General features: G+C 41.9%; 3 protein-coding genes across 4 annotated transcripts; 1 reads left to right on the top strand and 2 right to left on the bottom strand.

The window, feature by feature from the left end:
* Positions 1-487: 487 nt before the first annotated feature.
* ncf2 (neutrophil cytosolic factor 2) lies at positions 488-5,210 on the top strand. 2 transcript variants are annotated; one of them, XM_079576590.1, is made up of 15 exons: positions 489-728; positions 933-1,015; positions 1,295-1,403; positions 1,580-1,714; positions 1,884-1,991; positions 2,067-2,126; positions 3,108-3,151; positions 3,224-3,365; positions 3,453-3,518; positions 3,618-3,704; positions 3,776-3,918; positions 4,098-4,209; positions 4,283-4,391; positions 4,776-4,873; positions 5,124-5,169. In XM_079576590.1, exons 1-14 carry the CDS (start codon positions 555-557, stop codon positions 4,865-4,867), a joined length of 1,464 nt encoding a protein of 487 aa, XP_079432716.1. In that variant the 5' UTR covers positions 489-554; the 3' UTR covers positions 4,868-4,873; positions 5,124-5,169. The 2 variants fall into 2 exon arrangements, with proteins under 2 accessions (XP_079432715.1, XP_079432716.1); XM_079576589.1 differs by having other exon boundaries at positions 488-728; positions 1,884-2,126; positions 5,124-5,210.
* Positions 4,956-23,622, bottom strand: dph2 (diphthamide biosynthesis 2). The gene is made up of 7 exons (XM_079576594.1): positions 23,516-23,622; positions 23,232-23,402; positions 8,268-8,380; positions 7,970-8,190; positions 6,599-7,273; positions 6,348-6,524; positions 4,956-5,223 (listed from the first exon to the last, which is right to left on the bottom strand). The coding sequence occupies exons 2-7, from the start codon at positions 23,379-23,381 to the stop codon at positions 5,099-5,101; spliced, it is 1,461 nt and encodes a 486-aa protein (XP_079432720.1). The 5' UTR covers positions 23,382-23,402; positions 23,516-23,622; the 3' UTR covers positions 4,956-5,098.
* Positions 9,350-11,655, bottom strand: LOC306977813 (uncharacterized protein; the record flags this gene model as incomplete). The annotated part of the gene is made up of 7 exons (XM_079576255.1): positions 11,629-11,655; positions 11,451-11,495; positions 10,957-11,117; positions 10,779-10,843; positions 10,248-10,348; positions 9,471-9,563; positions 9,350-9,423 (listed from the first exon to the last, which is right to left on the bottom strand). Exons 3-7 carry the CDS (start codon positions 11,092-11,094, stop codon positions 9,350-9,352), a joined length of 471 nt encoding a protein of 156 aa, XP_079432381.1. The 5' UTR covers positions 11,095-11,117; positions 11,451-11,495; positions 11,629-11,655.
* Positions 23,623-23,670: the final 48 nt, after the last annotated feature.

The following is a 23,670-nucleotide window of genomic DNA, read 5'->3' as shown; positions in this document are numbered from 1 at the left end:
AAGACAAAAATCATTACTAACATTACATTATCATATGGTTTATTGGTTCCAAAAAAATAGAAAATCAAAGGAATATGATCTCATAATGGAGAAATTCACTTGTTAACCATATATATTACAAGTAAATTTAGAATAACAGGTTACTTGAGTGTAGTGTCATAAAATACATAAGGAATGTAGGAAGTATCTAGCTTTGCAAGTACCACCATTGGGAGTGCAAATAGCGAGAATCTTGAATAAGCCAATGCCCCAAATGCATTGATTTGCACAGACAGGCATCATTCAGTCAGGATTAAACTGACTGTAGCTTAAACCAGGACACAGCAGTGACAGACACTTAAACGGTAGCATGAATGTTTTCAAGTTACTACAATACAACCTGACTTTAAATTCTAAAAATCTACCCTGATGTAACTTCAGTAGAAGTGATGCAAATGTTAAAGTTTCACCCACACAATTGCAATCACTCACTTCCTGTTCTCCATGGTACACATCACTAGAGCTTCCTGATTTTTACTTTAATATGAGGTTTGTGAAGGTGCTACACAGACACCATGTCTTTTCTGGACACTCTGCGCCAATGGGACGAGGCCGTCACTTGTGTGGACAAAAAGAACCAGACAGAAGCGCTCAGGATTTTCTTGGCCATAGCAGAGCCCAACTCCAAAATTTATTTCAACATTGGGTGCCTCCATCTTCTCAACAAAGACTTGGATGCTGCAGAAAAGGTACAGTGCAATTGTTTTTTGAAAAAATGATTTGGCCACATAATCAAAATGGTTTATATTGAAACTTTGGGATGCATGTGATAAGGATAAGAAGGAACACTGTGAAAGTGCAAATCGCTGAGAAACAGGAAGTAGCATTTTCTTCTCTATTCTTCTTCAAGAAATATCCATTTTTAAATAAACGTATTGTTCTTTTTTCTCCAGGCTTTTGATGGCAGCATTCGCAAAGATGAACACTTGGCTGTTGCCTTCTTTCAAAGAGGGATCACTTTTTACAAAAAGGAAAGGCAAGACAATTTGCTTGTTTTCCGATGCACTTGATTAACAATTTATATACTTGCATCCATGGTGGAGACTGCTCAAAAGACAGTTACTTCAAAATATTAAGCTTTAATTCTATGAAATGTAAAAATGACCACCACCACTACTATTACCATTGCTATAGTGACTAGTGGCATTACTACCACACAACAAAATGTCTATCTTGAAGGTTACTCACATTCAGGAAAAAAAATCTGTAGCATTTGTTAGTTCAACCCCCACTAACTAAACCTGTTGCTTTTCAGATTTGAAGAGAGTTTAGGGGACTTTGCAAATGCCTACAAAGCACTTCGAGCAAACCAGCTGATCGACTACAAAGCCCTGGGTCTCAGATACAAGCTGTTTGCATGTGAGGTACATATTCATTGTAACTTTAGGCTGTTTGATGATAACTTGGTATCTGGATTTCATAGAGATGATAGGTTGTTGATACAAGTCCTACAAAACTATCATTGAGATCCAATACACACAAAATATCAGCTGTAACATAAACCTTGGGAACATCTTCCAATACCATCTCTGCTATCTAGGTTCTCCACAATATGGCCTTGGTTGAAGCGCATTTGGGAAACTGGAAAAACGCCCAAGAAAACCTGATGAAGGCCCGGGACTACAAGACAGAGAGCAAACTCAACCTCATTGACAAAGCAGTACAGTCTATTCTGGTCAGTTCCTTGTCCCCTTCCACACACTAAGGTCCTTTGTGTGCAATTATACAGGAAATTTCATAAGTAATTAGATTATGTGGCTCTGGTGTACAGCTACAGACAACTTGCATTTCCCATTCATTGAGCAGCATGTATAATAACATTGAGTGTCCTGTTGAACTTACAGAGACAAAAGCTTTTTAAACTTGTGGAGTTCCCAACCAGCGAGCTCTTCAGGCCCAATAAAAACTATGTGGCCGAGTTGGAGAAGAAAGATTATCTGGGAAAAGCAAAAGTAAAAAACACAATATACATAGCAATTTCTAACGCAAGCAAAAATGACTATAGTTCTATTGCTTTTTTTCCCCAGGTTGTTGCTTCAGTAAAACCTCAAGACCAGTTTTCGGGATTTGCACCACTACAACCACAGGTACTGCATATTGCCTCTTGATTTATGAAAGCGATTAGAGTCTACTTTTCAGAATAACTCAGTCAACCAATCATTCAAAGGACTTTACAATCAAATTATTGTAAGACAAGGCAGTTAAGAAGCACTGTGTTATTAGGTGACACAAATGTACTGTACATAGTATGTGTATCATCAGCATGTCTGTGAAAGTGGGCTCCATGTCTCATGACACTGCCAGGAGAGGGCATATAGCACAAAAATCTGGGGAACTACTAGGACTGTGACGATAATTACTATATCAATTTATCTTTCAATAAATGACTGATAATACATTTTTTGGCTCAATATTTATCATATGTCCATTTAATTGTCACATTTCCTAATGTAACACTTAATTTTTTACCCAAAGCAGGTTGTATTGTAAACTGTATTTCAGGTTTATAGTGAAAGATTCTAAGTACTTTTCAAACAAAGCTCTACTCAAACTTTAGAGTTAGTTTCTGTGGCATTAAAAGGTCTTCAATTATATCTTTTATTGCAATATTTTTGAGGCTCAATATATTTAAACTTCAAATTATGTTTTCATGACAGGCCTAGGAACAACACATGTGATTTTGACACAATAGTGCATTTTATTCATTAAAATTGGTGCTGGTCCCAAGCCTAAATAACTAGGACTGGTAGCGCTAGGAAGCGCATTGGGCATGTACAGTAATCAAACTAAATTTTTTGTGAAGTGGCATTGCACAACTGTTTCTGGGAATATGATTGCTCTATGTGAGAGAGAATCTGAGAAGAGTGCAGGATCCGAAAAACAAAAAAGCAAAAAGATCCGTACAGCTCGTTAAATGCTCCCAATTTTGTACTTCTTGAACCACTAAAGTGATGTTTCACGCGTCAAATCAGCCTTTTCATCAGACGTCTTACAATAACATTGCTCTAAACACTGGTCCAACCTGTCAAACCATTATAAAATGTCTCTGAATGTGTTGCTTCTGACAGGTGCAAGATGGTCCTGTGACTCCAAAAGAGCCTGAGGTTTTCAGGTATTCTAACTACTCTTCACTCAATTGAAGAGTGAACTTGACAATACTTCAAACACTTTTCTTTGCTCACAGGGCTTTAGAGGGAAAAGCTCACATGGTTTTGTTTGAGTTTACTCCTGAAACCAGTGATGAGTTGGCCGTAGTGCCGGGGAATATTGTCTTTGTGCTGCAGAAGGGCGCGGACAACTGGGCTTCGGTGATTTTCAATGGAAGAGTAAGAGCAGTGTACAATTTCTCACCAGCTTCAAACTGTAGCATCATATTCTAAACTTTTGTACTGAAAAAACATCGTCAATTTCAGAAGGGACTTGTTCCTTACAACTACCTGCAACCACTGGACATCTCACCAACTTCTAAAATCCCTGAGGTACTTGACCGTTAAATCACAAAATATAAACATGACAGGCTCCATTACATTTGTTAAGTAAAGTAAAAATAACTACTAATTTGTATTTTTTTTAAAAAGGGCATTACTCCACCACCAACACATGACCCGCCGATGAGACCAAAGAGGACTCCTGCTACTGAAAGAAGACTGGACAATGTGAAGAAGGTACAAAAACTATAGAATTCAATACAACAACAGAAGAAAATTGTGTTTTTTGTGTGATTGGTAAATTTCAGGAGTCTAAAGACGATCAGTGTGTGGTCAAAATCCACTTTACCTTCAACTTTGCAATCTCAATTCCAATGGGGTCCACCTATCAAGTGCTTATTGGCAAGATAAGCGAGAAGGTGAAAATGGAGGCAACGTCATTAGTCTTAAGGTACAATACACTCCTGGTTTGTTAAGAGCATAAGGAATAGGCATTACTTATCCTGAAAGTTGTAAATTGTGAATAAGCAAATGTAATGGTTTCAATGGGTGCAGCAAGTACAATAATAAAAGGTAACATAAAACTCCTCTCAAAGTGTTATTGATCAACTACCTCAACCTTTGCTTTAGTTTAACCCCAGAGGCGACCGGAGACAGTGTTATTGGTGCAAACACAAACATGGAGAGCGTGTGGGGCCGAGCCAAAGACGGACACCTGACTATGTGGTGCAAAATCTACGAGGTGAACAAGTCCCCTGTTCATTTGTATGTGTTTAAATTAAGGCTCATGCAATGTTGTTTATGTTATTATTCAGCCTCCTCAGGAACCGCAAATCTGCTTCACTGCCCTTCACACCTACGAGTCCTCAAATCCAGAAGATCTTAGTTTTGAAGAAGGAGATAAGATTATTTTACTGTCTAGAAGTGAGATACGATTCCTCTGCAATTGACTCTGTGCAAAACTTCAAAACATAACGCCGCCCATGAATTGCCTTCCTGTTTCGATCCAGCACGTCAAAATAAAAGCAGCTGAACTAATCGCCTCATTGATTAGTTCAGCTGGTACTTGCAACATTACAAGAATATAGTGTTTTATCTGTTTATCGTTAGGCAGAAAGAAAGTTGAACTAATGAACTGCTGAACTAATGAATAAGATGGTGCTTTTATTTTGGTGTGCTTGATCGAAACAGGAAGTCATTTCTTGGCTTCCTGTTATGATTTGAAGTTATGCTCAGAGTGAATTATATCAATTTTTTTTTAAATGACTATGTATGGGGAATTTCTAAATGGTGGTTTTGTCGTTTTAGTTACACAGGACTGGCTGGAGGGCCAGTGTGGCGAGAAGACAGGCATTTTTCCAGCGTCTTTTGTGGAGGAGCAACCCGTCAAAGAGCAGTGACCGGAGGCAACTTATTTGTCTATTTGTCTGAAAGGTGGATGCATTTATCAACAAAAGTATATGGGACCAATCATTTAAATTACAGTGGACATATTTTATTAAAACATCTCATGTGCAAATACATTGACACTTTCATTGTGTGCACTGTTATGTGCAAGTTATATATCAATATTTAAGACAGCGTGTGCATGTATATAAAGTCAAGTGATGCAGATACCAGAGCAAAGATTATTATGACGTTCCCTCCTCTTCGTAGGCGATAGCGATCCCTCTCCTGCCTTCCACTGCCTTTACCACAGGGGTCTCTCCCAACTTCTGCTCCAACCCTTGCCAGCTGCGACCAGCCAAAAAGGACGCTGTGACACAAAACAATTAGCAGATGTTCAAGTGGCATCGAATGGTTAGAAAATACAGACAAAACCTAAACCTATTTAAATGAATCTTTTAACCTCTTAACCCCGCCTTAACCAAGTGCATTTTCTCTCTGACCTTCGTTTTTTTCATAGCTTTTCCTCACATTTTTGCCATATTTTCATCATGCGTCTTCTTCACACATTTTTTGTCTCTTTTTCATTACTTTTTTGCCTTTTTTTTTTTGCTCTTTTGTCGCTTTTCTGTGGCATATATGCATATTTGACCTGTCAGTGACCCAGCAGCTGCATGACTTAGCATAAAGCCTTTATTTTCCATCACAGTGGCCTCTTTGATGCTCCAGGATTTATTGTTGTTGGGTTTCTGGTACGTTTTCACTGCTGACGGGACCCTCTTATCAGAAAACCAATACAATTGATCCTGGAACGTTGAAAAGGGCATTGTGCTCAAAAGTAAAGACCACTGGGTCACAAAAAGATAAATTCCGCACACATTTTTCTTCTTTTTCGCATAAAAAGTTGGTCTAAGGTCTTATATTGGGTGCCATGGTGGTGCAGTGGTAAGTGCTCTCGCTTCAGGGTCCTGGTTTGATCCCAGGCTGTGTGGGGCCTTTCTGTGTAGTGTTTGTTTTATGTTCATCACATTTTTAGGTGCTCTGGTTTCCCCGACCATGAAAATACAGTACAATAGGCTCCCCTAAAAGAGAATTTCCTGGCTAAGTAAAGTCAAATAAAGACTTTATGTGTATTGATGAATATTCTTGGGAGCACATATGCATTAGTATTTCCTGTTTGTTCCATGCATACACAAAACAACTTTTAATGTGTGTGGGACACCTCTTTTACTTGTAGCCACAGCTCCCTCTGCTGGTAACAATGAGGATTGGAGTGTGTCAAAATAATTTCTCCTTTTTTTTTTTGCAATATACTGAACGCTTTGTCAACATGCTTTTTTAGTGAAGGCAAAGGGGAACAGAATGATTGAGTAAATGCATTTGAAAACATTGGAAACAAAACACTACTCCAGGCAAGTTTGTGATGCCCAAACATGGAAAAGCAAGTAAAAATAAATACGCCATTCTTGACAGACGACCGCAAGTGTCTCATACCAGCATTGTTGTTGGTGGCTACGGTCATGGTCTGATTCCTGAGGACCAAAGAGGAGCTTCCTGAAGTCTGGCCCTGTTCACTGTCCAAGCACTGGCGTCTCAAATCCCCCGAAATTAAAGATACATCTGCCTCCCTGTATTCCTGCAGCTCGGCCAATGGTACATGGCTTTGTCCACCTACACACAGGAAACAGCATTTTTAGAGATTGTAATGAGCAGACATGTCCAGCAATGTCTGCAACAATACCCACCTGGAAGCAGATGTCTGAAGTCAGTGATGTAATCCTCAGACCACTCTCTGCCGGGGTTGCAAGCCACCTCCATCTCGTAAGGTGTCACTACGGGCTTATAAAACTCACTCGAGTCCAACAAGGAGTTCTCGGGACACGCTATCAACACAAAAATGTCTATTTCCAGAAAGTTTGCAAGTTTGGGCACATTCAGCTTTCCCATTGCGAACATGTAGCATTTCTTCCCTGCTTTGTGGATGGCCTCCTTTAGCTGGGGTATTATGGAAAGGTAGTCAGCCACTCCTAATGTCCCAACAAGGATTCCCACCACCGCAGCGTCTTTGGCTCTTTCTATGGCGTAGTATCGCTTCATTAAAGCACGGTTGATTTTGACTGATTCTGTCCTCCCTGTCCCGGTGGACGGGTCAAAGGAGCAAAATGTGCTCCGATTCCAAGTCATCATGAAGTTGGTCAATGTTGCCCCCTCTTGGCCAATGTAGAATATACTGTAGTCTTTGATGCTTAGTCCACTTTTTAAGGAAAACTGTCTTCCAAATTGATAAACAAGCGGAGTGTCTGAGGTAGAGTCTTCTTTGCGTTTGATATAGTCGTGGCTTTGGCACAGCTCCCCTTCACAAACCAGGTCCGAGATGCTGAGGTTTGGGTAGTCTGGTAGTAGGACTGTTCGAAGATCACCTGGAATTATTGTAAAGAAAAAGAAGGTTTATTAGGCACAAAAATATATTATGCTATACTGTACAAGCCAAAATGAAGCAATAACCAAAAAAACGTCACTGAACATCCATCACTGAACAGACACAGTTCAATGATGGCATCCTCCTGATCACAGAAACAACAGGGCCTCGGTAATGTAAATGAGCCATAAGTGATCCAACATCTTTGGTTTTATTCCAGCTCAGAAGAATGACAAAATTGATGAAAGAAACCGAGGAGAGCTTAAAAGCCAGGATTCAGGATTAATTCATTAATTTGTCTACCAGCGGAGAAATGAAACTTTGAGGAGATTCAGTTGTAAGCATTAATATAAAACCAGCAGGATTACAGAGATTGAACTGAAGTCCTTAGAGATTGAGGTTTGGCCAATGCAAATACGATTTTATGCAGTAGTTCATCTGCAATTGTTTTAAGTGCTTTGACTCTGAGTAATTCATCAGCTGTTTTTGTGCTAGACTGTAAAATAATACATTGAGTCTCTATTTTCAACCAAGCAGTACAGCAACATTTACCTTCTAAATATAGAGCATAAATGGGGGCAGGAATTAATTTTCTAATAATGTACATATTCAGAGAAAAGATATTGTCAAGTAGTCCAAAAATGTGTTTCTTTAATAAAGCATTCATCATTATCTCCTATGAATCGCTGTTACTTACCAAGGGCATGGACATAGTTGACATCATATAAGAGGATGACATGACTTTGTGAATCTGTGTAGAGCTCCCTGAATGCAGACACACACTTCTCCACATCAATAGGCCGTTTTTCAAAGACGTACATCAGCGGTAACCTTTTGGAGGGACTGAGACAGGAGTTGCCATAGTGCACCATGCAGTCTGCTTCAACGTGTTCTGCTGCAACCTCATCCACACAGCAGCTGGAAAAGCAAAATACTGCAATATTCAGCACAGTTATTGAAGATTGCAATTTTTTTCTGGATGCCGTGTAACTTACCTGCCGTAGGATGTGTCTCCCAAAATGTAAGCCTTGGCTTTGGTGCTTTTCTCGATTTTGGCCGCAATAGCAACTGAATCTACTAAGAGATGGTCGGGAAACTGAAGGGCGACCTGGGAAAATATAAAACAGTCAGACTTGACATTGCCCTGAATGCAGTAAGTGTGTAACATCTTTGTTTTTGTGATCAAAACCAAACTTTAGCTCCTTAGCTTACAATATTGTAAAGATTTTAATACAAATATTATTTTGCTTCAGTATTTTAGAGTATCAAATAGAAGTGGTAAAAATTACATTCAAACCTCTTTACCCCCAACTTAACTGAGCAAATTTTCTCCAGTTCAGCATTGCCCAAATCTAATCTAATCTTCTTGACTGGAGTTTACAGCCTATTGGCCAGAGCAACACCTCATTTGAAAGCTAAGACCTACAAACTTAAACGTCTTTCTTGTTATGATTGTCACATTTTCGTTGTTGTTGTTTTTTTTTTTACATGATTTGGTCACTCACACACAAAAAGAAAGAGGCACAAAAAGCAATGAAAATGTGACAAAAATGTAGCAAAAATATGACAAAAACAACTAAAACATGAAAGCAAAAACAAAGAAGAAGCTTGATGAGTTTTGAAGATCTTAGCTTTCAAAACAGCTATTACACTGGCCTATTAGGTCTCAGGTCACGAAGCTTTTCGATCGGTTAAGGTGAGGGTTAATGGGCTAACTATGACCCACTGCGCAAAGACACGTTGAAACAACGTCTTTTTTCGGTCATTTTTGGACGTCCAATTTCGGTCCCCTGAAGGTGCAGACTGTTACTCCAGATGACGTCTTTTTTCTGACGTCTTTTGGACGTGCAACGTTAACGTTCCCAGGACCTCCGAATGAGGGCCAATACTAGTCGAAATTAGGTCGTTGTCGACGTCATTTCTACGTATAATATTTACTAATTTTATATCACTTTTATAGACCATACAAAATACAAAATACTTCCAATGTCTGGAACAGACAATTAATTCCATGACCAGTAGGAGCCATGTGCTTTACTAATCACAAATAAAGCCCAATTCAATTCTTTTTCTCTTTTTATTGAAGACAGGGGTACAGGTACAGGTCCAACAGGTCCAACAGGTCCAACAGGTCCAACAGGTCCAACATGGCTTAATAAAGTGCATTATTTTTTATTAAACTGTGTCCCGATTCCCACCTCCCCGTCTTTGTGGCGCATGTTTCAAATGCTCTGCGGCATACAGCCTTATGGAGGCCTCTTTTGCAGTTTCATCAAATTTCATTACTCCATCTGCACAAGTAGAACAGAACGAGATATGAAGGCAATGTGCTGTCATACAGAATCCCCATGTTTGAACCCCAAAATAGGTTGCTTATACATCCACTACCATAGTCGATTAGCAATGTTACAGACAGCTATGTTTAACAGTTGGTATTGCATTTTCTACAACAGGAGATTAAATGTTTTGTCCAATTAAAAGGAATAGGCCACCGTTTTTACATACTGAGATATGTTCTTACCTAACCTTAGTCGAGTTAATATATCCCCGTCTGGTCTTTGTCCGTGCGCTCTGCCAGGCAAACGGAGCACATACGCAGCCTCTCCCACATGTCACATAGCTCCAAAAAAGCTCACGATAGAAGCTACCAAGCTCTTCCACGTGTTCCCTATTTAAATAAAGTTACATGATGTGTTTTCAAGCGAAGTATATTTACACAGAAATGTAGCATGTCGATTTTATAAGCAGATAAAAAGATAGCTTCTATCGTGAGCTTTTTTGGAGCTATGTGACAGGTGGGAGAGGCTGCGTATGTGTGAGCGCACGGACAAAGACCAGACGGGGAGATATTAACTCGACTAAGGTTAGGTAAGAACATATCTCAGTATGTAAAAACGGTGGCCTATTCCTTTAAGTTAATTACTTCCAAATTGGAAGGGGACCACTTTCTTTCCCTTTTCAACATATGTGCATACCTTGTATCGCTTTATAAAGAAGGGTCTTCTCCAAAGGCTTCTTTTCCTTTTTCCCTTTTCCCTTCATATTAAAGTTGGCCATCAAGCCATTGGTGAAGAGCCTAAATAAAAATGATATTGTAAATCAATGTCAATGATATATTTAGAAACAAACAGGTCATCAAGCCTATACTAAAATCGAAAGTGTAGTCAAGGTTGCAGAAGAGCTGGTCTTCACTACTAAAATGTTGGATGAACTTGTCAAAATAGAAAATTATACAAAAAAAAAAACGCCAACAAGTTGAGAAGGATCAGACAATTATGCTATAATGCAAAAAATGTCTGACAAAAAATGGAATGCTTTCTTCTATATGCCTCCAATTATATATCAAACATTAACATTTTCATAGAAAAAGAAAATAGATAAAATGTGTGCCATGAGCTACAGAAGGATAAAGCTAGGGGGAAAAATGAATGCAAGCAGGCCACACCAACTGTTCACACAGAGCACCCCATCAAGCACACAAACTTCAGTCTATGTAGAAAACATACCTGTCGAGGACTTTGTGGACACAGTCCTTTGTGTCCTTTCCCCCAATTCTAGAAAGGCGGAGCACCTGTTGAAATAAGTCCAAGATAAAATTGATCCCAGAGTAGTGTAACAGTTTGTGAAAGCACTGTATTTTGTCATGCTACACTATCCATATAATTTTAGACTTGCAAAACTTACCAGGGCATCAAACGCTTTCTTGTCACAGAGGCCTTGCTCCTGCCTCTCGAAATCCTCCATAGTCTCCATCCTCTTAATGTGGATGGCTGAAGACTGATGTTGCGATTGCTTGAATTGGCTCTTAAGGTCCACCAGCATGGTCAACACCTTTTTCTGATACACTGAAATAAAGTTGATTTCCATGATTAACTAAATGGCAAGGCTAGTTTGCTGGTTTGCAATTATAGTAATCAGCACTGTAGATAGTATTAAAAAAAGATAGAAACCCCCTCCTTACCATTAATGGTAGAAAAAAAAAGATAAGTAGATAAAGTTCTGGAATTTGATGGTATAGATTTTTTTTCCCCCCACAGGATATTCCTGCACGGCTACTAGCTCATACAACATACATTTGCACAATTGTAGCATCAGGTGGAATATAAAAAAAGATGAAAGTTGCACTCTTGCACTCAGTGTGACCTGTCGTCTTGCACTACCAATACATCAATACTTACCATCCCAAGGCAATGGAAATGCCCATTTTCCATTGGTCACTGCATCTGCAGAAAGTTAGATTAAGAAATTAACAGAGGACAAACTAAACAGATTTGGGCAGCATGAGACGAGAAAAATTAACCACACATCAGTACAAAAACAATGGAAGACAAAGTACTTTGCAATTCGACAACTCACCACATCTTGGCCTGTCATAGGGGGGGCTGTGGCGTGACCCGTCAGGCCCGGAGCTCAAAACATTTTGGTGTTGTGAGCTGGACCTGCTGGTGAACCTAGAGCCTCCCCTGTGCTGTGACCTGGACCTGGACCTGCTGGTGAACCTAGAGCCTCCACTGTGCCGAGGTCTGGAGCTGGATCTGCTCCGGCGACTTGAGCCTCCACTGTGCCGAGGTCTGGAGCTGCTCCGGCGACTTGAGCCTCCACTGTGCCGAGGTCTGGAGCTGCTCCGGCGACTTGAGCCTCCACTGTGCCGAGGTCTGGAGCTGCTCCGGCGACTTGAGCCTCCACTGTGCCGAGGTCTGGAGCTGCTCCGGCGACTTGAGCCTCCACTGTGCCGAGGTCTGGAGCTGGATCTGCTCCGGTGACTTGAGCCTCCACTGTGCCGTGAGCTGGATCTGCTATTGTGCCTCGCGCCTCCACTGTGCCCTGACCTGGACCTGTAACTGGACACATTGCCATTTCTGAACGCGATGCTGGATCCACTGCTGAACCAAGTACCAATACAATAATTTAAAAATCACCTGGATAAACAACATGTCATACTTTACTGGCTGGCCAACAAGAAGTGCTGGTGACTAACTGATAGAAGCCAGCCACTACTGATGCTGTGCTTTATCCTGTCAATTTACCTTGAGCGAGAGCCATTCCTTGAGGTACCCCTTGTCGCATCATGTCGAGATCCTGAAAAACACACACAAAAATGTCTTACAAATACTGAATCCCATTTCTACCACTTAGCTCTCTTTTCAGCCTCCTCATTTTTTTGGCACATTCACAAGGAGAGGGGTTGACCCAAAGTAGTGTGATGTGCCAGAAAGCCACGAGTTGCTTTAAAGGAATAGGCCACTGTGTTTCCCACACAGACATGTTCTTATTTGAGCTTAGAAAGACCAGACAGGTACGCATCAACTCGTCTGTGTGGGCACAGCAACGCAAAAAGACCAAAGATGTTAGCATTTAGCCTCTCCCCTCTCCAAATGGGGGTGAAGTTAGAAGCGACCAAGCTCTTCCACGTTTCCCTATTTTAATAGTTACACGATCCAAGCCTACTTACAGAAGAAAAACATTTTTTTTTTAAAAAGGTACTATATTGTAGTGTTGCAATACCGTAGGAGTAAAGTGAAGACATTACTGCGCGGATGTCAAAGTGCTCCTAAGCCTTACAACAGTTCCCCTTTTTAACCGCTTAGAAAATCAACATTTTAATTTAATTTGTGTGACTATGTTCGCTTCTAACGTCACCCCCGTCGGGATAGAGGAGAGGCTAAATGCAAACAGAAGCTTTGTTCTTTGTGCATGACTGAGCACGCACAAAGATCAACTCGTCTAAGCTCAGGTAAGAACATATCTCAGCATGTAAAAACATGCATGTTCCTTTAAAAAGGAAAAGTAGTCAATCATCTCATATCCCTGTTCTTTATGCCTGCCAAGTGCCATCGGTAGGTATCAAAACAACAGCATTTGGCACATCATAGACAGAATTTGCGCACTGGCAGCTAATGCTAACAGATGAGGGCATATGAAAACTTATTTTTCATGCCCTCATCTATTTATTTGTTCGTTCATTTCATGCCATCATCAGTTAGTGTTGGCTGCCGTTTCGCCATTTTGTCTTAGTTTCCCAAAATGATGTCATTCTCAAATCAACAGCACTTTGCACGAAACTTAAGGAAGATGAGTTGATTCACAAAAAGATATTTCATTTAAAGGTCCTATATCATGCTATTTTAGCCATTCCAAAGTTAAGTATAGGCATGTATATGATATATTGTACCTCTACCACTATGGAGCACTCATTTTTGTGATAAATATAAGTGTTTTCTGGAGGTATTTTTCGAACCCGGAAGACACAACGCTTCGATTCAGTTAACTCCGCCCCCTCTCTCCGCACATACTTTACTGTAATATAAATAAACAGCAATAAGTGAAATTGCTTCACGATGCAGTTATACGGAGTTGTCATCTGCAACACACACGCTAACACGCGTTTGGACTGACTCACCCTCTGGTCCATCGCTGTTTACATTATGGGACTCGCGTTGGTTATAAAAGTTAATCCACTTTGATTCAGGCGAAGGTTCACCAAACATCCATCAAGAGACAGTCACAGAGAAACAATATTTTGGCTGATAGTCGCTGAATCCCGGAGAAAAAAAACAGCTGAGTGGCCTCTTCCTGAAAAAGGTTGAATAAACTCCTCGTCCTCGTAGCCAAACGCGCTTCTTTTTCTCCGTCCGTGACATTATCGTTAGTTAAGAATAATAAAACAGGTGTGTTCAGAATAGATGACAACGAGCTCCATCTTCAGCTGCAGCGCAAACATGACTGATCTGTTCAGACGCTCAGGGGTGTTTGTTTTGGCCTCAGCTGACCTTGAAGCACCTCGGGCACATCCTTTTTATTATTATTTTTTTTTCTCTTTGTTTCTCTCTTACGACAGAAATAATGAAAACGCTGTTTTACAAATTAAAATCAGGCCGTAAGCATAGAATTAAGACATTACATTACAGACGTCGAGCACTTCCGTTCCGCTGTTACGACACAACTGAACACTCAGTCGTTCACCAGGAGAGGGCGGAGCCTCAGAGAGCAGGAGGGCGGAGCCTCAGAGAGCAGGATTCAGGAGGATTACTGAGAGCTGCGTGAATGAAGCCACAAACCACTCTGGGGTGTTTTTGATAAGGAAATAGCATAACAACATGGCTAAAAGCTCCAAAAAGTCGATTTTGCAGGATATAGGACCTTTAAGTTTGAGCAGTAGGAACTAGAAATTAATTCTCACGTGGAGTAGTGTTGTACTTGTCCCGAGATTTGTCACCAGGCTTCAACGGGTGACACGAGGCTCGATTCCCAAGTGGAGTAACGTTGTCCTTGTCCCGAGATTTGGCACCAGGGTTCAACGGGTGACATGAGGCTCGATTCCCAAGTGGAGTAACGTTGTCCTTGTCCCGAGATTTGGCACCAGGGTTCAACGGGTGACATGAGGCTCGATTCCTAGAGTCTGAAACATCAAACAAACAACAACTATGATGGTAACTAATGCTTAAAGGGGGGGTATTATGCTTTTTTCAGCCACATAGCACCAGTCTATATCTCACTACAATAATGACGAAACCTTCTGTTGGTCTGTAAATGCAGTAAATTAGAATAACTGCCTTGTATAAAATTGCTCTTTCAAAATGGCCGTAGCAAATGGCTTGAAATAGGCCTCTGTCTCTTTAAGACGCTCCCTGACCCTTTCCGACACGCCCCCTCCACACGCTGTCTGTGGCATCACAACACTGCGCTCGTTGTCTGAACAGTATTGAAACTACGATCGGTGCATTTTAATTTTTATTGTTGGAAAGGAGCTACTGTTTATCACTTTGTGAACAATGGCCACACAGGATATTATTTGGAGACGAACTAACATGATGTAAAGCTTGAAAAAGTCGATTTTGCCTAATACCCCCCCTTTAACTCACAACCATCTTTGTTGAATGGGATTGTAGATGTGAGAGGAGCGTGCAAATACTCACGAGTGGACATTTCGCCATCCTGAGATCTGGCCATACTCTGCACTGTAACAGTCATGGCTTCATTTTCAGAAGCTGCAACACAAAATAGCTTGTAACTATCCTACTGTGTATACACCAGACATTTCCATGTTTCATTAGTTGTCATCAGCACCCACAAGCAGAGTCATTAATGTTGGAGTCTTGAATGGCCAGCTTTTCCGGTACCTCAGGGTAGCTGGGCGGTTTTCCACCTACACAAAAGCAAATAGAGAAAAAAAATTAAAAAAACAAATCATCCATCTACAAGCAAAAAAGGCACAATCTTAATAATGTCAATAGTGAAAATCACCTGTGATGCCCTCTTCTGAATCTGTCGAGTCTGTAATTTTTAAAAATAAACATTAGTCAAAAATTTGAGGCCCAATGTGTCAATAGGTTACAAATGTAGTCATCTATAAATGCAAGAAACATCTCACTATTCATGTGTGAGTACCATGCATATCTCTCAATTATTCTGATTGAGCTAGATAGTACAATGGTAGGCATTTTTTTTCTAGAGCAGTGTTTTTCAACCTTTTTTGAGCTAAATCACATTTTTTTCTTTGAAAAATCACGAGGCACACCACCAGCACAAAATGTTAAAAAAATCTAACTCTGTAGCCTATATTCACAATATAAAGTGGTTCGCTCACAAAAACCACAACCTCAGGTATGATGTATGAAAAGATGTTTATTTTAGAACGTTGGCGTTGTCGTTTTGGGGCTTCAGATAGGGAAGCTCACGGGCTCTCGTCCCCAAAGAAGTCTAAGAGAGAAGCGTGGAATGAGCTTCCTGTAGATCGCCAAGGTTGTGGCGTGTGTAGACCTCGTATGCTGTGGATGACCAACGGACTAAGATCTTGATTAGGCGGTCGGGCTCGCCTCGGCTGGCACCCACGTGAGGAAGCCTAGCCGAGCTGTGCACTAGGGAAGGCGGGGCAAACTCGGAGCAACGAAGAAAGCCGAAGAAAGCCAGCAAGAACATGGACTCGAGCGTGCGCGATATGTGCGGGGGCAGCACGAAATCCGCAGAAGGTCGGCTAGGGCTGGTCACAAGACGAGGATCGTAGCTAAGAATGGTGGCACAGGAGTCGGAAGAGGCTCTACATAGGGGGCCAGCATCCTGAAGGTCGGAACTGCAAAACGAGAGAGGGAGTCGGATATGCTGTTGTGGTGACCCGGAACGTGCTTGGCTCTAAGGATAAACTGGTTAGATATGGAGTGCCAAACTAAGCGACGCAAGAACGGCATGATTCGCTAGGCCATGGAGCTGCGAACCATCTGCCCCGGTAGAAACCCCCAAAACCGGCTGAAGGGGCAGCGGCGGTATACAACCGGGACGTCGGCGGGACGGATATCATGTCCCGTGGAGTGAGGGAGACGACGCGGCAAGGACCAGGAGATACGAACCGAAAGCGCGACCCTAGGGAATAATCCTTATGGCGAAATTCAAGTGACCTAAAAGGGACAAAAGCTGCCACTTAGAACACGAGGGGCGACGAGGAAATTGCGCTGCAGGAGCGCGATGCAATCCCGCTTCTCGGTCGGAAGCAAAGCCTGGAACGCAACGGCAACCCAAACCCAAGCCCAACCTTGAGAATAGAAAGAAGAGGGCAACCCGGTGCCTGAGGTAGATGCAAGAGGAATAGAGCCCGACGCAGTGCCAGGTGACGAGGCACGAGGGTCGAAAGTGAAAACAAGCTGTGAAACCATAGGCAAATCCGTGGTGAAAGAGATAGGTGGAGAGATATCAGGCAACACGCGGCCTGTTGTTGCAGCGCCAGGGGCGCTGTTGACGTGGCTCCCGGTGGCTGCGACCTGGAGAGAGGTCAACCCGGAAGTGGAAGCTCGGGAGCGGTGATCGCGAGGAGGCTGGAGCCAAACAATAACCTAAACAGCGCGAGACGGTCCGCAGCGCTCTCTGCAATCCCGCCACCGTGGTCTAGGCGCATGACGCTTTTGACAGTAGTACGAGGAGAGTACGAGGAGAGCTCCGAGTCGGCGGAGAGCGGCGGCTAGGCTGGCGGCTAGCCCCGGAGCTAACCCTGGAGCTTGCGCTAGAAGGAGGGGAGCCGTCATGCTGGCATGGATGAGTGCGGCGGGGAGAACGTGCGGGAGACCTGGGAGGAACAGATTGCGACGTGGCGGGGTGGAGAAGGACAGAAACGACTCCTCCGGGCAGGCCGACGCCGGAAACGGAACAGAGACGGGACGGAAGCTGGACGGCCGGAAACTCCAAACAAGAGGACGAGGTTAGTAGTCGGGGGGCTTAAATAGGCCGGCGGGCAGAAGAGGCGTATAGGAGGTGTGGTCCGGCTCTCGAACTTCAGATAAATATAAATACTTATCTACATTTCTCATCAAAGTGTGAATTGAATAGGAACACTGTCTGGCTAGCCACAATGACACTGTCACATCTATGCATCACTAATTCTCTTGTCTCAAAGAAATGAACTGATATGGAAGAGTTTTACATGGTCACTCTGCTGATCATTACACAGCACAGAGACTTGAGAATGCCACATTATTTGCAGATAATAATTAATTTGTTTTCAAAAAATATTCTTTAGACCCACTAGGTCAAATTGGATAATTTCCCACGGCACACCAGACAATATGTCACGGCACACTAGTGTGCCCCGGCACAGTGGTTGAAAAACACTGTTCTAGAGTGTGAGAAACATACCATTTACAAAACCCTCTGGAAGTCCTTTTTTGGTGCGGTCCCTCTTCTTTGATCTAATCGGCACATCCTCCTCATCCTCCTCCTCCTCCTCTGCATGGCTTGTAAAGTTGTAGATGGCGCATTCACGCCGCTTAGCTAAAATTCAGAATTAAAAAAATATATATATTGACTTGCTTATGTTATTACACACACACACTAATACTTGCCTGATGACATTTTTATCTTAATTAGAGGGAAAGTCATCCAGTCCTCCTGGGGATTTATCCTGTCCCTTATCGCTTTTTCTGTTTTTGTGGCACTCAGGTCATGTGGCCATCTGACAGTTTTTTGGTGCCTGTCAATCCAGTCTTCTGGAACAACACCCTCCTCCACTTTGTCACCCTCCTTCCACACAGCCCTTGTATACATATCTGGAAAAGACAGCATACAAGTTAATTGCAGTTAGCATTTTTATTTAGCTCATGCATTGACTACAACAATGGTTCCCAAACTTTTAATTTGAAAGACCCATGACTCTGAATGTCCCACTGGAACAAAATGAACCTTTACAGTTTCATTATATTACATCTATACAGACCTATTCACCTTATTCCGCCCCGCCCACTTTTGCGTTGTCTTGGCACTTCCGGTCGAGCACGAAGCCCGTTCATTTAAATGAAGAACGAGGGAAAATTTTCTCTGCTCAAATCTGATGTTTAGTCGATTGATTTATGTAAAATGTCCAATGTTCATTTGCACCAGCAAGTCAACACTGCACCGTTTCTCTGTGTGGCCGAAAAACGGCTTTGTTTTCATGTAGTGACTGATTTTATTTGGACTTCTCCAGTCCCATGTTAACTGATAGGAGAAAAGGGGCCAGCACATTTCATGGTGGCGCCCACGCAAACGTCCGGAATAAGGTGAATAAGCGACCACTATAGAACCAAATGAAGGAATCCCGTAAACCCATTTTTAGAACCACTGTGGCAGACATAGTTGTACAAAGCAAATTATAGTGCAATGTTATTGAAAAGGACACACAGCCCATTTAACAAATCACCAATTGTGAGGTTAGAGGGCACAACATGCAATGATTTTCATCAATAGCAGCAAGATCATTAGACAGTCAGCCTGGGTGACGTTAGTGGATAAAGTGACAGGTGTGGTCAAGACAGTTTCATCATGTGCAGAGGAGGGATGAGGGGTTACTTTGGGAAAAGCATTTTGTGGCAGGAGGTGAGAGAGTTTAATTGTGGCAAGAAAGAACATGCAGAAAAAGACAAACAACAACAAAGGGAAACAGGTGATTAGCCGTGATCCCTGCGGGGTTATAGTTATAGAAAATTTCACCTTTAACATTTGGGGTCCACACCATGGCGAAGGGGTATAAGGACAGAACCACCCGTTTCTTGAGGGAGGCAGGCCACCTTCCGGAAAAGATCACTTTGGCACAGCACTTTGTTTTTCATCCTGATTTGACCACTTCCTATGCACACTATATTCAGAAGTCCAGAGCTACATGGTTTGTGAAATAATGGGGAAGTGTGACGCTGGTGCAGGATTTCACAAGCAAAGGTACCATCTGCATTTTTTTGTCGAATGAAAGCAAATTTGTCGTCTCTTAAGAGAAAACAACAGTCCCTTTCTTTAACAGAAGCAAACACTTCAAGGTTGACTTTGCTTCTGCCCTTTTGTGAATGTTCAATTTCAGACAAACGCCTGGTGACTTGTTCCAGGGGACTTCGACCACTCCTCACATGTTTCTTAATTTGTTGCAGGTAGTTTTCAAAGGGAAAACAGGACAGGTCATTTAAGGAACAGTTGAAGTGGCTTACATCTTCGTGGAGATGAATTAGTCCATGTACGTTGTACACAGCAAAGGTCTTGCCATAAAGGTCAGCACAGCACATGACAAAGTGTTTCATTAGTTCCTGAGCATAATGGAGATAGGCATTGCGAATCCTATCATCTGACTCCAGCATTATTGACATGGCCACTGTCAAGGACAAGAAATGTGTGTATCTCTCTGGGGACAACACAGTTTTCAACACCACAGGTCCTGTGTATAGCAAAAACTGCCGTAATTCAGTTGCTTTCCACCTGTCTAGTTCATGTAAAGACCGTGGCTGCCGTGCAAACTCACTTGGCATCTTCCCTCTCAGTGCTATTAGTTTTTGAGAAATTGCATCTCTTTGCTTTGGAGATAGACGGCAGATTTTCGGGCCTCGTGTCATGTAAATCAACAGGCGCCTCACTACTCCCAAGCACACCATATGCATGTAGTCCAGGACAAATGAGCTAACACAAGGAATTCCTGCAGCTATCAAGGGGCTAGCATCATTTTGGTGGTTCTTGTATTCCACTCTGGAGAAACTGTCATTTGTCCGAGAAGTGCATTCCTGCCCACTGAAAACAATTCTTCCCTCAACACGAGAACCCCTTACTACACATCTTTCACAACTCTCATAGGAAGTGTGGCCCTTAATACATTTTAGATATGCCCTTGCTGGCGCATCGCAGATCATAGCATCAATATTGACCGAGTAAGTCTGGCCTTCATGAATAATACCATCATCTTTGAGATGTTTGTACTCTGTCAGGAAGTCTTTCAGATAGTCCTCGATTGGACTTGGCTTCTTTTGGCCACTAAACATCGCAGCAATAAATGGATCAAAATGGCCACACTTCACCAGTATTGGCCAGAATTGGACACCACTACTTTTGAAAAGTGGTATGCCATCAATGTTTACACTAAGGTGCACATCATTACTCTCCATCTGGCTTAAACAACAGCGGATCCCTTTTTCCAAGCCATAGTACTTGTACTGTCCGCCACATTTAGGCTCCGTTGTATTAGACTGCGGTGTAGCAAGCAGTGTCCGGCAATCGACAGGCAATAAGTGCCCTTGTGTCCTTAATATGGGCAATAAACCATTAAGTGCTCTGTGTGTCAATTTGTGCTCCAAAGCCCACTGTCTCAGGTCATCCTCCAAACTGCTAGTTTCCTCAGAGTCACTTGGCTCCGTTTCTGAGTCATTACAATAAGATTCCACATCGGTGTCCAAATGAAAAGTATCAGATGTACAAGGGATACTGTCACTGACAGAACTACTGACAGAACTACTTTGACTCCTTGTCTCAATCTCGTTCAAATTTTCAAAGTCCTGTTCATCGTCTGAACACTGGAGAAGTTGATCAAGTTCTCTTTTGCGTTTCCGCCATTTTCTCATTTTCAAAGCCATCTGTAAATGCAGACGCGAGTCCGAGTTATTTTAGTTTTACTTTCTATTTCGCTGGAACATTTGTAAGGGGTATAGGGAGGTCACAACACTTACTTTGTTTTGGGTTGTTTCCACCCAGTCCAAACACACAGTCCTGTACACCACCTAAAAGAAAGACAGGCCCAATTTAGAAACACAAAACTAAAGCTTTCCAACAATTACTCCAATGTATAAAAAAAAGCATTGTTCATCAAAAAGCAGAGATATTCTCTTCCACTAGCAATATCAAGCTCTGACCCAGCGGAGAGGGCAGGCTGTGTCTGCACTCGCAGATGCAGAAAATTATAAAATTTGAACTACTTTATAAAAATATATTACTCATAAAATACACAAAATGGCAAAAATTTCTGGTAACTGCTAACAAACTAACTGCTTTTGTTACCGGCGCCAGCCCTAGGGGAAGCTGGGCGGTTACAAGTAGCACACAACTAGCGTGTTGCCTATGATCATGCTGTGGACAGACGTAGAGGAGACGTTGTTAGTCAGGCCACAGCTCGTTTACTTCTCAATTCAATATTTACATACATGAAGACATACAATTATTGACAGTTGACAAAATAAATACATAGCCATCTCAAAAATATGTCTCTCACGCACACACACACACATACTCCTTCACTTTACAACTCCATGTGACTGCGGTAGTGTATAAAAAACTCCACTAAATGTCCAACAGTTCATCTCCCTTCAACGCCTTGCTCCGTCTCATCTCTCCCACATGCACGCACGCGCACATACATACACACGCGCAGCGCGGCAACATGAAAAGAAAGCAACTGGCGACAACGGACTTCATCACTCTGAAACTAAACTTGAATTTGGATACTATTTAACGAATTAGACATGAAAATGTTTTACAAAGGACTCTAGCACAAAACACTGCTTGGATCATTGACAGTTTGCTTCGCAATACATTCATTCTACAACGACATTTTTAACTAACGTTTTTTTGTTTAACCGTTGAACAACGTTCGCAACGTAAAATACATCTTCTAATTAAACCAAATTATCTTGCACTTTCACAATTCGTTCAGATCATACATTCAACACTTCGAATTGGATTAAAACGATTTTGGACCAAGATTGAGCTACAAAAGTAACTTTTTACCGTACCTGTGGACAGACGTAGAGGAGGTCAGGCCACAGCTCGTTTACTTCTGAAGCTGCGCCTGCGCGAGCCTCTCTAGTCCCCACAGTAGCGCTACAGCACCATCTACTGGTAAGATGTATAACTCAAAACTTACCTTATATTCACTAAAGACGACGTGCGTAGGCGAAGCGATGAAAGAAAATGACCGTCTTTGAGAAGAGGAAATTGTTTAGGTTGGGTGATATTTCATCCAATCAGAGTGCTGTTGACTGGTTTAACTCGGCCCAAGTATAACGGTTGCTATATGTGACGTCACGTCACATATAGCAACCGTTATGTGACGTCACGTCACATAACGGTTGCTATATGTGACGTCACGTCACATATAGCAGACCGGCAAGTAAATACGAAAAAATAACATTTAAAAAAATCTTATAAACAACAAGCAATATTTTTGAAACTCACCGTAGAGTTACTAAACCTATTTATTTACGGAATTAGAACTATGACGACACTACTTAACATATTGCATTTCCAAATAATTATAAATAAATACCTATATTAGTAGAACATATCACATACTGAAATAAATGATTAGTAACACATTTTTAATCATAGTTAAAAAAAAAAAATAGAAAAAATAAAACGTGTCCTTTTCCTGCACCTGTGTTAGACGTCCCCATGACATCCAAAAAAGTCACATATGTTGACGTTCAAATGTTGAACTGCATATTGACGTCCAAATTTAGTCATAATTAGACGTCCAAATTGTGGACATAATATACACGTCATTTAGACGTTCAGAATTGGTCTTGGACCGACGGACGCAATATAGACATGATTTGCACGTCCATACGACGTCTAATGTTTAGTGGGGAGCAATAACATGAATGACTGACTTTTGAAGGCATGGACAAGGAACATTAATGCAACTACACCCAAAAGCATGTTCTTAAAAATAAAAGAGTAGCAGCAGCCTTTTCCCTTACCTTTCCAAAGTGGCCCTCGGTTATGAAGTCACAAGTCTCACTGATTTGATAAAGCTCTTCAAGTTTATCCAGAGCGGAGGCTGTGATCTGAGGGACGTCTATGACGCGCTGAATCACGTCCTCTGAGCTGCTGCTGAACGGGTCAGCCATGCTCACTTAACAAAACAGACTCTAAAAAGGCAAAAGACAAAGAAATGACCATCATAACATTACAGCTCACTTCATTCGATACGCTTTAGCTACTTGTTCTGACAGCTGGATAAACAAAGGCATGATAAACCTACCGTGGTCCACTTGATAGGCAGGGGAAATGTTGTGGCCTATGTTGGCAGCATTTTAAGCACGAAAACAGGGAGAAATGTTGTAAAATACACTGACATCAACACACGTGCGCACCAAAAACTACTGATTGCGAGGACTTCCGGTTCAAGGTGCATGT

The sequence above is a fragment of the Gobius niger genome, assembly GCF_951799975.1.
Source record: "Gobius niger genome assembly, chromosome: 18".
Taxonomy (NCBI): domain Eukaryota; kingdom Metazoa; phylum Chordata; class Actinopteri; order Gobiiformes; family Gobiidae; genus Gobius; species Gobius niger.
This window is presented reverse-complemented; position numbering and strand designations above follow the sequence as displayed.